We start from the raw sequence: 13,078 nt of genomic DNA on the forward strand, positions 1-13,078 counted from the left end.
TGAGTAGGCCGGCACCCTGCCGAGCCAAAATGTCAAACAACGTAAGAGTGAAATGCGTAGGCATTGTGAATGCGGTCAAAGTTAAAGCATTCAATACAGAAGTGGATGTAGACATCTTTGTCATGCCACACAAAGGGGATGGATACCCTATCATTCTTGGGAGACCCTGGCTCATGGCTATGGAAGCTAAGCAAGGCTGGAGCACCGGAATCCAGAGGAAGGACGCTAAAGGGAAGTCCACATTCTACGACATGAGGACTGGGAATCAACACAACATGATCTTGGAGGCTTCAGAAGATGAGTCCACTAGTGACTATTCATCTACCTCAGGAGAAGAGAAAACAACAACTGAAGAGAGTGACAGTAGCATCGAAGTGATGGGGGTCATCCTTAACACTAGGTTGGTAACCTAACAGGACATAAAAGTGTCCTTTCAGGGTTTTGAAAAAAACCTCCAAAACCATAGTAGATCCACTCATTTTGTAAAATCCTTTCATGAGGTTATAGTTCAAGGCCTACTACACATGGAAAAAATAAGAAACTTGTAAAATTTCTCATCTTTTGGTCACACCAAGCCTCCAAAGTTCATGGATCATTACATTTTCATCAAAACAGTCATTTCTTACGTTTTGTTGCATAAAAATAAGATTAGGAATTTTTGTAGGACTTGAGATAAATTCCCTAGTTAACTTCAATAGGTTGGTGATCAGAACATATGATTGCTTCTCACTCACTATTTTTTGTTTTGCCAAAAGAAATAGGTACAAAAAAGTTGAATTTTTACCATTCTGCAAACCTATAATCAAAGTTTCTATAGCCACGCTCAATACAAATAATATATGCATGTTTTCTTAGTTCCCTATTGCCCTTTAGGTTCATAAGGAGCCATGGATCATGTCAAAAGAATATTACATTTCTTACCAAGGGGAATCTTCGGGACAAAGATGAAGTGCTAAATACAGCAAACATGAAAAAACTGGGTTCAACATTATGAGTTGTAGAATCCCATAAAAACTATTCAATATCTAGCCAAATTTGATCCTTATGACTAGATATGGTTACTACCTACAAAATGCATATAGTTGTCACAAGAAACTAACAATATTGAAAAAGCTATACTTGATATACTAGAATGTTTCGTTTTCTTCTATAATTGAAAAAATCAACCATCGTTGTCTACTATGCAAAATAGGGTATTAGGTGTCCCAAAACTCAAGGAATATTAGCTTTATGTTACAATATGCGACATAGAAAATCAAAACTGCATTTGGATATCATGAAAGCCACCAAAAAAATCATAGAAGAGCTAAAATTGGCTAAAAAACAGGATTTGACAAATTTTGTAATTTGGTCATAACTTACAACTTTAACATTTATTTCTCCCTAGAAGCATTAGGACATGTTGAGGACTACTAAAGATAGTTCTCTAGCATTATAGACCTCACAAACATGAATTCTAGAGTGGTATAGTTACAGAAAACTGAAAAAAGCCAAAAACAGGACCCGTTTTTTCACACAGTTTAGGTTGTGAAATGTTGTGCAAGGACAAGGTTAAAGATGAAATTGATATTCCAAAAAAATGTCAAATTTTTTTCAGCTCATGAGACAACTTTTTAGACAGATAGCACCTCAAAATCCATTTTGAAACTCTTGACATAGCTCAAGAAAAATGGTCACTTAACAAGACATAAAAGTGTCCCAGGACATAAAAGTGTCCCATTACCAACCTAGTGTTAAAGACCCAAAAAGATTGACACAATCTGAATCAACCCTGACAAATCGAAAGGAACCATTAGGTATGCAATCCTTAGAGGATACAAGTAAGTTACATCGGATGCTCTCAAATGAGTTAACCGATAAAGAAAGGAAGGAATATGTCTCCATGCTAGGTAACTTCACTACGGTGCTCATTGATAGCTATGATAAGATCACAGGAATCACAGTAGTACAACACCGCATTAAACTTAAGGAAGGAATTAAATCCGTAGTGCAGAAGCTCAAAAGACTTGGGATAATCCAACAAGAGGCACTACTCAAAGAAGTTAGGAATTTGCTACATGCAGGTTTCATCTACCCCGTCAAAGACTAAGAATGGGTCTCTCTAGTAGTAGTCACACCAAAGAAGAATGGAAATTGGAGAGTCTGTGTGGACTATAAATTTGTCAATGCAGCCACAAAGAGGGATCACTTTCCCCTCCCATTCCAAGATGAAATTCTCAATAAAGTGGTAGGTCATGAGCCCTACACAGTATGTGATGGCTACTCAAGATACTTCCAAATTAGCATTGCGTAAGAAGACCAAAAAAAGACAACTTTCATCACCCCTTGGGGATGCTTTTCTTACAGAGTGATGCCTTTTGGCCTCACCAACGCTCCGGCCACATTTCAGTGCTATGTGACTTTTGTCTTCCAATCGTATTTTGGAACGTCAATACCTGTCTTCATAGATGATTTTTGCATCTATAGTTCACGGTTCCTCCATTTGAGCAAAGTCTATGATGGCCTGACCAGGCTGCAAACCTTGGGTGGCCAGCTCAACGTGGATAAGTGTCACATTCGTGAAAGCAAAGTCACTCTCCTTGGCCATGTAATTTCAGCAAAAGGGATTGAGGCCACCCTAACAAGATCCAAGCTTTGGTATCTTTGTCATCACCCACCACAGCTAAGTAGTTGGTTTCTTTCCTTCAGAAGGTAAGATACTTAAGGAGGTTCATTCACTTGCTATCTCAAGTGGTTCTCCCTCTACAACAAGTCACCTAGAGGGATGTCTTCTCATGGAGTGAAGAAAATGAGCAGCAATTTATCGAGGTGAAGAAAATCCTAGCCACGCTTCCCACCATTTCACCCCCCAAGTGGGACGAGCCATTTTATGTGAACCCTAGTGTAGGAAGTGATACACTCGGATCCGCATTAATGCGAAAGGACCCCCAACCTTCCTTCATGCGTCCTATTTACTTCTCTAGTCATGTCATGACCCCATCAGAAAAGGGATTCACAGCAGTAGAACACATGGTTCTCGCACTAATGTTTGTTGCCACAAAGTTACGCTCCTATCTTCTGCCTAGACCCTTTGTAGTTCTGACAATGGAGAGGTCTTTCCGTATGTAATGCAACACATGGATGTCTCATCTAGGATCTCTAAATGGCTGGTTAGATTACAAGAGTTTGCCTACACCATGCAGAACTTAGAAAACTCCACCAGGGCTGGTCTAGTGGGTATTCTTACTCATTGCCACTATGAGAAGAAGCTAAAGGTCAACACGGTAGCAAAAGAAGAGACACCAATGGTAGAAAGTCCTAAGCTAGAAAGAGCTCGCTCTCTTTTCTTTGACGGAGCATAAAAAAGAACAGTGGACCAGTCTGCAGCTAGCATAGTCATTTTCAATGAGAAACAGGAAAGGGTATTCTCCATCGGGCAACTATTACACTCCCACTCCAACAACGAAGCAGAGTATGCAGCTTTAATTCTTGGGTTAGAACAGTGTATTTCCCAAGGAATTCAACGCCTAAATGTGTTTGGCAATGCTTTGATTTTGATAAAGCAGATAAACAGCACTTGGGTTTGTAAAAATCAGGTTTTACTTGGTCAACTATGCCAAGTTAAGGATCTTTTAAGGAAGTTTGAAGCAGTGCAATTATTTCATGTCCACAGGACAAAAAATTAGGAGGTAGATGCTCTAGCCAAGGAAAGAATACAAGACGAACGTTCCCATAGGAGCAATCAAACTAAAACTACCCCTCTTTCAAGGTAGTGATTCTATGCCTGATATCATCAGCTTTCTAGATACACAAGAATGTCCGGAAGGGTACACTAAAGGACAAAAATAGTGGCTGATAAGGAAGGCTACCAGATACCGCCTTGTAAATGACCACTTGTATTGTAAGGGCAAGGATCAAATTCTCAGGCGAGTGCCAACCTCTAGTGAGATCACAAAGGTAATTTCAAGTTTCCATGAAGGCGTCTGCGGCGGTCATTTTGCTTTAGATATCACCAGTAGGAAGATTCTACAGGCAGGATACTCTTGGCCTAGTCTGAACAGGGATGTACATCATTGGTGTAAAACATGCAAGGTTTGTAAAGTAGCTAGTGATCTCGCACTAACCTATGAGCCACAGACTCCTATCATCTCATATGGTCCGTTTGAGAAGTGGAGAATAGATGCAATCAGTCCTCTACCAAGGGCCCAATAAGGAAAACTATACATTCTAGCTGGTGTAGACTACATGACCCGATGGGCAGAAGCCACAACCACCACCCGCATCACAGCCCAAGAGGTAGCAGAGTTCATATTTGAGCACATCTGTTGCCGTTTTGGCACTCCTCTTGAGATAATATCAGATAGGGGACCAGGCTTTAGAGGTGATCTGGTGGGAGAACTGATGAAAAAGTTAGTCATCACATGCCAACACTCCACACCATACTATCCATAGTGTAATGGCCTAGTAGAAAAGGTAAATGGAATGATCTACAAAATCATCACAAAGCAAGTGAACAACCACATAGGTGATTGGGATAAACATCTCATGGCCACTCTATGGGCCTACCGAATGACGTTCTAAACATCATTAGGTTTCACCCCTTTCCATCTAGTTTATGGAAAGGAGGCAGTCCTACCTATTGAGGTACAAATAGCAAGCTTACGAGTCATGGCTAGCCAAATACAACGCCCAATTGTAGATCTTCGCAACCACATCCTGGATCTGGAAAGTCTCTAACTAGATAGGGAAGAAGCAATCAATCACTATGCAGCACATGCAGAATGACGCTGGCTCACCTTCAATCAAGGGCTTAAGGAAAAGCGCCTGGAAAAGGGCATGTTGCTATTGAGACACGACAACATATTTGACATCAGGAAGGAAAAGAAATTTCAACCCCGATGCGAAGGACCATTCATTGTAAAAAAGCGCTATGAAAACAGTAGCTATAAGTTGATGGAAGCAGATGGGAGAATTCACAAGACTCGAGTCAATGGATGGAGGCAAAAAAGGTATTTCCTTAGGTTTGATCTAGAGTGCATGCTAGATGTTCCATAAGAGGGAGAACCCTCCAACTCTACAAAGCCAGATGGGAGGGCTAATGACGACCGGTTTTTGAAACCGCGATCGCGAGAACCATACCCTAAGAAAAGGAGAGCATATTAGCAAAGAAAAAAAACAAAAAAAAAGGGAAAAGTTATTTACCATTCACCACCCCTATAGGCTTAACCAATAGCGGGGTGCCACCAGTTTTGCTACACCTCTCCATTATCGCCAGAACACGGACTCTCTCTCTCCTAATGCTCGGCTCCGCCAATTCTCTCTCTCTCACTTACTTTGCCATTGCATCACCTCGCCCACTGGGCGGATAACATGGGAAACCTCTGTCACACACTTTGGCGGGCCGCCACAGATATTGTATATTATTTGTCTCTCTCTTTCAAATATTCTCCCTCTCTCTCTCTCTCTCTCTCTCTCTCTCTCTCTCTCTCTCTCTCTCTCTTTGCACGTCCATATTCGAGCCATGGCGGGCCGCCATACTATACCCCCATCTCCCCTCTCATCCACACCCCTTTGGCCTTATCCCTTTGGCCTTATACCCCCCCCCTCTGTTTCCTTCCCCAACTCTGGCGGACCACCAGCCTATCAAACACCCCCCCTCCTATCTTCCCCTCCCACTAGCTCTCTCTCTCTCTCCCTCTCTCTCTCTCTCTCTCTCTCTCTCTCTCTCTCTCTCTCTCTCTCTCTCTCTCTCTCTCTCTCTCTCTCTCTCTCTCTCTCTCTCTCTCTCTCTCTCTCTCTCTCTCTCTGGAGAGGGGTCCCCCAAGAAATAGGGAAGAATCCACTAAATCTCTCTCTATCTCTCTCTCCATTCACTTCCCTACACAGCCACCCTTTCCTTATCTAACACCCCCCCCTATTCCCCTCCACTCACACACTCTCTCTCACTCTCTTCCCCCCCCCAATGGTGGGAACTCGCCTTAGATATAATACTCTCTCTCTCTCTCTCTCTCTCTCTCTCTCTCTCTCTCTCTCTCTCTCTCTCTCTCTCTCTCTCTCTCTCTCTCTATAACTCCTAAAAAAAACACTCCTTTTCCCCATTGACTAAACTCCCCCCCCCCCCCCCCCCCCCCCCCTTCTCCCTCTGTAGGATGCACCCTTGCCTACGCCATGCTCTCTCCCTCGCTCCCGTACCCATCCCATGCTGACGCCATTGAAAAAATGGGCCACCCACACCCTATCTCCCTCTCCCTCCCTCACCACCTCACCCACACTCTCTCACCCCCTTGCGCCCTCTCGCCAGCATCAGGTATCTCGTGCGGGTGTATCAGAACAACCAGAGACTCTCCACGCGCACACACACGCTTTATTCGCATTGTGCACAAACACCCACACACACACCCCATCCTCACCCGCTCAACCCCAGGTGCATGCAGGTCCATTCGAATCTTTCCCCCTTCTCTGTCACCCTCTCACCGCCGTGAGCAAGCCCGTGCGGGCACCAATGGTAAATACACACACATACGCACACGCACACACACTTCATCCCCCCAAACACCCCGTAACATACTCTCCCTGTCTCTCTCACGCTCTACATTACCTGCAGCAGTAAAACCATCGAAAAACATAAAAGAAATAATATATATATTATATATACATAATATTATTTCCCCCCCGTTTCCACGCACGCTCGTGGACACACGTATATATATACACACACTCGCATCCACTCATTCATGTACATATACCCACACACCTACCCACACTCACCCATACATACACAACACGCATATACGCACACGCCAGTTTAAAAAAAAAAAAGGAAGGACTCGACGACATCGATGCCATCGACAAGAAGGAGGACGACCTAAATCTCCCGACACCGACACCAAAACGAGCGATGGTGCCGAAGGCATGCCCCGGCCGACCCCGAAGAGCCGAACACGCTACACCAACGCATTAGCAAGGCTTCCATTCACAGGCATGGAGCCCAACTTGTAAATTCTCATCTCTCTAGGTGATGGTCACAAAGGCCCACCTAGAGGTTTTGCTTATAATAACTCCCCAAGACAAAGCAAGGGTCAAGCACCCAGGACCCACCACATTGCTTTGTCTCCCGTGATTAGATTACCCTAATCAAGCCAGATTACTCTAATCTAAAGTAGCCAGCACCTATAAAAAGGCACTAAGAGGTCACTATCGGGGGGGGTGGGGGGGGGGCAAGTTCATGAAAGGTTAGCACTTGGTAGTATTTTGGTGGGAGGATTGGGAATATTTGCATCACCATTGAAGGGACTTAGCATAGTGATTTTCTTTTGGAATTGTACTATGTAAAGGAAGCCATGTCCACATCTCAACCCCAACGATCGATGCACACACACTCATGCTAGCAAGTTTTCATGTCAAAGGGTCATCTCTAGAGAACGCACCAAGTAGGCTCACTATCTCCCCTTCTATCTCTCTATCACCATGATGTGCCACCTGGTCGGAAATAAGGTTGCTGTAAATATGGCAAGAGAATAATTCTCCCTCACACCCCCGAGGGTTTTCATCACCTTTCTATTCTCTCTAATACCTCTCTCTCTCACTCTCTGTGTGTGTGTGTAGAATTTGTGATATTTCAAATCAGCGTTGTCTACGTCCTAGCCGCTCAAAGCTAGGTGGTGCCCCCTGTTCGCTTTTCCGTGATTGGCTTGCAGCGTGCATTGGCTCCCGGCGTTTTAGAGGCCGTTGGGTTTCGTGTCGCGCTTTGCTCCCGTCAACGCGTTAGAACTTACTGGAAGTCATGATGAGATCGATATGTATGTTGACTTAAAGGAAGAATGAACCTGCAAAGATATTTGTGGCACATGCTGGAGGATGTGCAGGTTTAGAGAGGGTGAATGTTGTGTCATGGCACGCGCATAATTTGAAAACTAAAACATCTACCTCACTCTCAATGCTTTTTTTATGTGGGACCAAATGCTATAATGTACATAGTGTGATATATGCGAGAATAGATGCCACAGTTACAGTTGTGTACATACCTTGTCGAGCGGACGAGGTCCTAGACGTGGCACTATGGCATGCTTTTTCACATAAATATATTCATATTTTGATTTAGAAATGTACAAATGTCAAGTGTATCAAAGTGGCACACTCGTCTTGCCTAGAAAGTTGAATGCGAGCAATCTCGGCCAAAAATAGCAGGTTTCATGCACGGGTGTAAAAGACGTGTCCAAAGTGCTTACCAAGTGGCAAAATGAGGTTCAACATGAAATTTTAGCCCAATGTTATTTTTTCACAAATTTAGGGATTTTTCCTAGGTCGCATTAGGGAAAATATGGACTCTCAAAGGGGCCATATAAGGAGGTTTGACTTTGCCTCTCTTGTCCAAAGTGGGCAACCCGGTGAAGTACAAACACTTTGTCAAAACCTTACCAACCAACATCTCATTGGAAAGATCTTAGAAAGTAGGTTCTAAATCCCCAAAATCCGACAAATTTGGAGTTGATTTGTAGAAGTTATGGCCTCCCCACTAAAGCTGAAATGTGGGGAGAGATTCCATTTATAAGACGGAGTTGTCACATCAAAAAATAGAATCTTCTAGAATATAAGGAATCTGATGGCATGCTATATATCAATGGATAGATCTTTATGTGTACATTCTAAATCCAAAAGGTCCGACAAGTTTTGATTTCATTTGCAAAAATTTTACGGTGCGCCCGTTTTGGACAAGAGGGAGAAAGTCAAAGTCCTTATAGGGCCCATTTGACAGTCCAGAATTTCTCTAATCGTTTGGTCTTTTTACGAACAAAAAGGGGTATTTTGGGCTAAAAATGGCCATAAAGTGGTAAAAAATAGCCTAAAAATTGCTCAAAATGCCACATCAATGATGGTGTGGTTGTTTCTTAATTTGTGTGGAAAATTTTAGAGCTAAGAATGAGCTCATCTGGGGCACATGAGCAAGGAGATACAACCAATCCTTTACAGGCTTCTAGTACAATCTCGTGCTGCTTCCACTACATGGTTGAGGCTGTGAGGCCTCCAATTAGGGTTTCCCCTCCTCAAATAACTACTTGGGATTCTCCAATGAAGTATTGAAGCTTCCATAAAATGATCACGACGAAGAATCAAAGCGTATATTTAGGGGTTTTAACAAGTCGAATGAGCACTGCATCTGTGCAATTGGGAGCGAGGCTACACCTAATCTTCACACACACAAGAGTTTTGAGTTAATCTCGGTTATTTTTCAAAGTGGAGCTTTCATGACTGGAGTTTTGTTCTTTTCTAGTGTGTTTTTAGATTCAAATCATCTACGCCTTGCTTGATTTTGCTACGAATCCTCACAATCAGAGGCCCAACGCTTTCCTAGTGGCACTGCGCACTTCTTGACAACGGGCCTTTAAGGGCTCAAAAAGTCCATCTGTTGAAGGATCCCAAGGAGCACCAGTCAAATGCAGAGAAGGCTGTAGTAGCAGGGCTGTGGGAGGATCGACCAATTGCAGTTGCAGGAGGGTGTCTCCAAGCTAGGATGGTCACCATGCCCAGCTAGGCCAACCGGATAAACAAAGGGATTCTCCAAGTGAGGCGCTAGCCACCTTGTAGTGCAAACAATCTGAGCTGATAGAAGGGGTTAAGGAAGCTCCTGAGTTGCAGGTGGAGGGGAATCTTGGAGCTTGTGAGTTGGATAGATCAAGGAAACTCACGGAGCTCAAAGACTAGGTTGAAGGGACGGTGATTTGGAATCAAGGATATCAAGGTGAGTAGAAGCCTCATTCTAGGGTAAACAAGTGGGTACTTTAGAGAGAGTGGGGCCGACGAGTATCAAGGATGTTGCTTGTCATGGGAAGATCAAAGGGTGAACGGTCAGTTGTGAACTAAAAGGAAGAAGGGCATCTCCAAGGCGTATCATCAAAGAGAACCCAGGGCATCGAGCATTTAGTTTAAAGTTCTTTCAACTTGATTCCATTGGTTCTATGTAGATATGATCATTTTTGGTCTCAATATGCTTTTAATTTTGGCACAAAAAATGTCACCATATTTGTGAGTATTATATCGAAGCCTGTAGATATCAGGTGTGTGCAATTTTACAAGCTTGAAGGCATATATACTTGTGGGTATACACACTCTCTTATTCTCTCCAAATTCAAGTGCCCTCACTTAGAGCCAGGTGATGCCAACAACAGCCTTAGAGTATAGGAATGCTCATGCTCTACTGTCTATTTGAATGCTTGAGGATGTGGGTGCACTATTGAGAGGAAGTACCTTGTTCTACACTTTTTTTTTCCTGTCATCGTTTTGGTGCCCGCCACTAAGGATCGAACTCCAAAATTTTAGTTCTTTATGTTCTTATGCTACAGGTGATCCAATATGGATATGGCTACAAGCAGGTTCTTCACAAGTTCCCAGCATGAAGACATTGTGGCATGGTTTTTCCTTGTGGAGTACGAGTTTTCTCAATTGGAGTATGAGTCGCAAGATGATTATGCATGGCAAGGACTTCTATATGATGCATGCTACCTTTGTTCCATGTTATCTCAAGAAGAATGATGGAGTTGGGAAAGCATGAAAAGGGCACTTTCTTAGCTTTCTATGATCCTCCAGAGTTTTTTTTGTACCATTGAGATGGTTCTCAACTCATCAAGTCTTGGAGAGAACTTCACGCACTGTATTGGGAGAGCTTGGAGACCTCTGCATTGTATGTATGCTTTCCCCATGATGGGTTTGGTTTTGACATGCATAGTGGAATGGTTACAGTTGTTGATGAGGGTTTTGAGAGCGATGAAGAAACATATTCATGTAGTGATGATGGGGAGAGATTTGATGACAAGTTAAGGTCTTTTATCCTTGCCGAGCTTAAAGAGAAGGAGGCAATTCATCAAAGTTTGAAAGCCTTAGAAGTCAAAGCCGGGTTTGAAGAGAGTGATAGTGAGACAGAGAGAACTTGTGACTTATCATCAGGTGGAGATGACATGGAGGCTACGCACGAGGTGTCAAATGGTTTAACTGTTTCAGAAAATATGTATAAAGTTTTATATGAGGATACTTTAGATCTCAACTCACAGCAAGAGGAAGGGCAAGGCCATGTCTCCCATGAGATATATGTACAACCGGTGGCAAGGAAGAGTGAGAATGCTTCAGTTGAAGAGGTTATGAGTTTTTGTGATGAGGAAAATATATGTGAAGAAACGGTACAAGTTAAGGGTTTGTTTGATGGTACAGTTGATGATATGAGTTTTTTTTATAGCCTCTTGTCTGAAGCAGGTGATTGTGTATCCCTCTCTTCTTCGTTTGATATTGGCATGCCAGAAGATGTAACTTGTGAGATTTGTGACTGCCTTCTTGATGAAGAAATGCATCTTGAGAGAATTACGGGTGCTTCAAAGAATGATGATGCTTGTGCACATGACTCTAGTGTGTTTAAGGGATTTGTATGCCTCTTTGCAGGGATGTATGCTTTTCAATGCCTTTAGAGGACTACTTTGCAGAGATGTATGCTTTCCAAGGCTTGCGAGTGCCATATGCCCAATGTTAGCCCGAATATAGCTTTTTGTGCAGGGGATAACAAAGAAGGAATTTTTTATGATGCACATGCAAGTCTATGGCAAAGTAATCGATGGTTTTCTTGGTGCAAGGTTGGTGTATGACATCTCTCCACGTTTTCCTTGGGAGCCAGGTGGAGGATGGGTTACTTGTTTGATACATGGAAAGCCAAGTTGTTTTGTGTGGGATCTAGGTGGAGTGAGCATCTAGAAGTGTTTTTGTTGACCATGAATTCTCTAGGAGGCTAGGGTGGTTGGCAAACTATGATAGGAGCTTTTTGGTTGAAGTTTGCCAGCCCTTGTATATATGGTGTGCTCGATTTTTCCACTTTTGAGTGTGCTATGGTTGCTTGTAAAGTGCCGAGCAATGCAAACTTTTGATGTGTGCTCTTGGCTATGGTCTACAGCTCGCCATTTGATCGAGTTTGCAAAGAATTGATGCACTTTAACACTAGACTTGTAATGAGCCACAAAAGTGGCCGAAGCCACAAAAATGGCTCACATCAGGATTCTAGTAAATGAAACATAACTTTTGTATATGACACCAAAATTTCATGAAATTTCTTAAATATGGGTTCAAGATATGGAAAAAGTTTCTAAGTACAAAATTTACATAAAAATCTCAAAAAAATTTTACTTTTCTAAAATTAGTAAATTTTACATAAAACTGCATTTAAACACATAACTTGGAGATGTAAAAAATGTTGACAGTCTTTGTATATGAGTTAAAAAAGTTTGGTACATCTATCACATATCTATTGAGGGATTTTTCAAAGAAGTTTGGGCCTGCTTAGCAATGGTTTGATTTACTTTCAAAAGAAAATAAGTTTTTCTTGTCCATCTGCACAAATTAGTTGTAGAAGATGGCAATGGAAAGACACCTTTAAACCTTTATTTAGCTTTGTACTATTTTTTGTCAACTCATATTGAGTGTTTGTCATAATTCCCTAAAACCATTTTCTATTTAGATAACTAACATAGTGTTGAGATTTTTTTTCAAAAGCCACAAAAGTGGATGATTTTTTACAGGACTAGTGTTAAGCTTGGCAAGGGTCTTTAGTCTTTATAGAGGGCTTCTATGAGAGATGTCTACCTCAATATCAATATCCATTGTTATGCCCGAGAAGGGTCGAGCATCATTTAGGCTCTGATGAATGAGTGACTAAGGTTCGAGCGTCATTTAGGCTGCGGTGAATGAGGCTACATCAGCAGACTTCATATGCATTGGGCATTGCTTGAGGCAGAACCGGTAAGTGAGCCGGATTGCTTGTTAGGCGAGATCCAAGCTCGACGACTCCCACGAGGAGCTCCAACATCGATTGATATGATAGCAATATCTGCGTGGGAATCAGTCCGTATTGAAAACAAATAAAAGTTATATAAAATAAATAAATCATCGGCAATGAGGACGAGATGGCCATCACATGGACCCACCCACCATGGTGAAAAAAAGGAGCGCCCGTTGCCATGCAGAGAGAGTTCCGGAGGCCACCCACTTGCAGTGGGGAAAAATGCCAACAATAGAGGGGAGTAGCTCGTCGGGGCTATGCAGCTGGGGAGGTAGGGAAACATCTTAC

General features: G+C 42.7%; 1 protein-coding gene across 1 annotated transcript; it reads left to right on the plus strand.

Moving 5' to 3' along the window:
- Positions 1–10,186: 10,186 nt before the first annotated feature.
- Positions 10,187–11,277, plus strand: LOC147440818 (uncharacterized). The gene is given in 4 exon segments (XM_086483343.1): positions 10,187–10,220; positions 10,320–10,360; positions 10,647–11,183; positions 11,185–11,277. Coding segments are annotated over 4 exon segments (705 nt in total).
- Positions 11,278–13,078: the final 1,801 nt, after the last annotated feature.

This window comes from Adiantum capillus-veneris, chromosome 15 (assembly GCF_014529385.1).
Source record: "Adiantum capillus-veneris isolate H3 chromosome 15, ASM1452938v2, whole genome shotgun sequence".
Lineage (NCBI taxonomy): Eukaryota > Viridiplantae > Streptophyta > Polypodiopsida > Polypodiales > Pteridaceae > Adiantum > Adiantum capillus-veneris.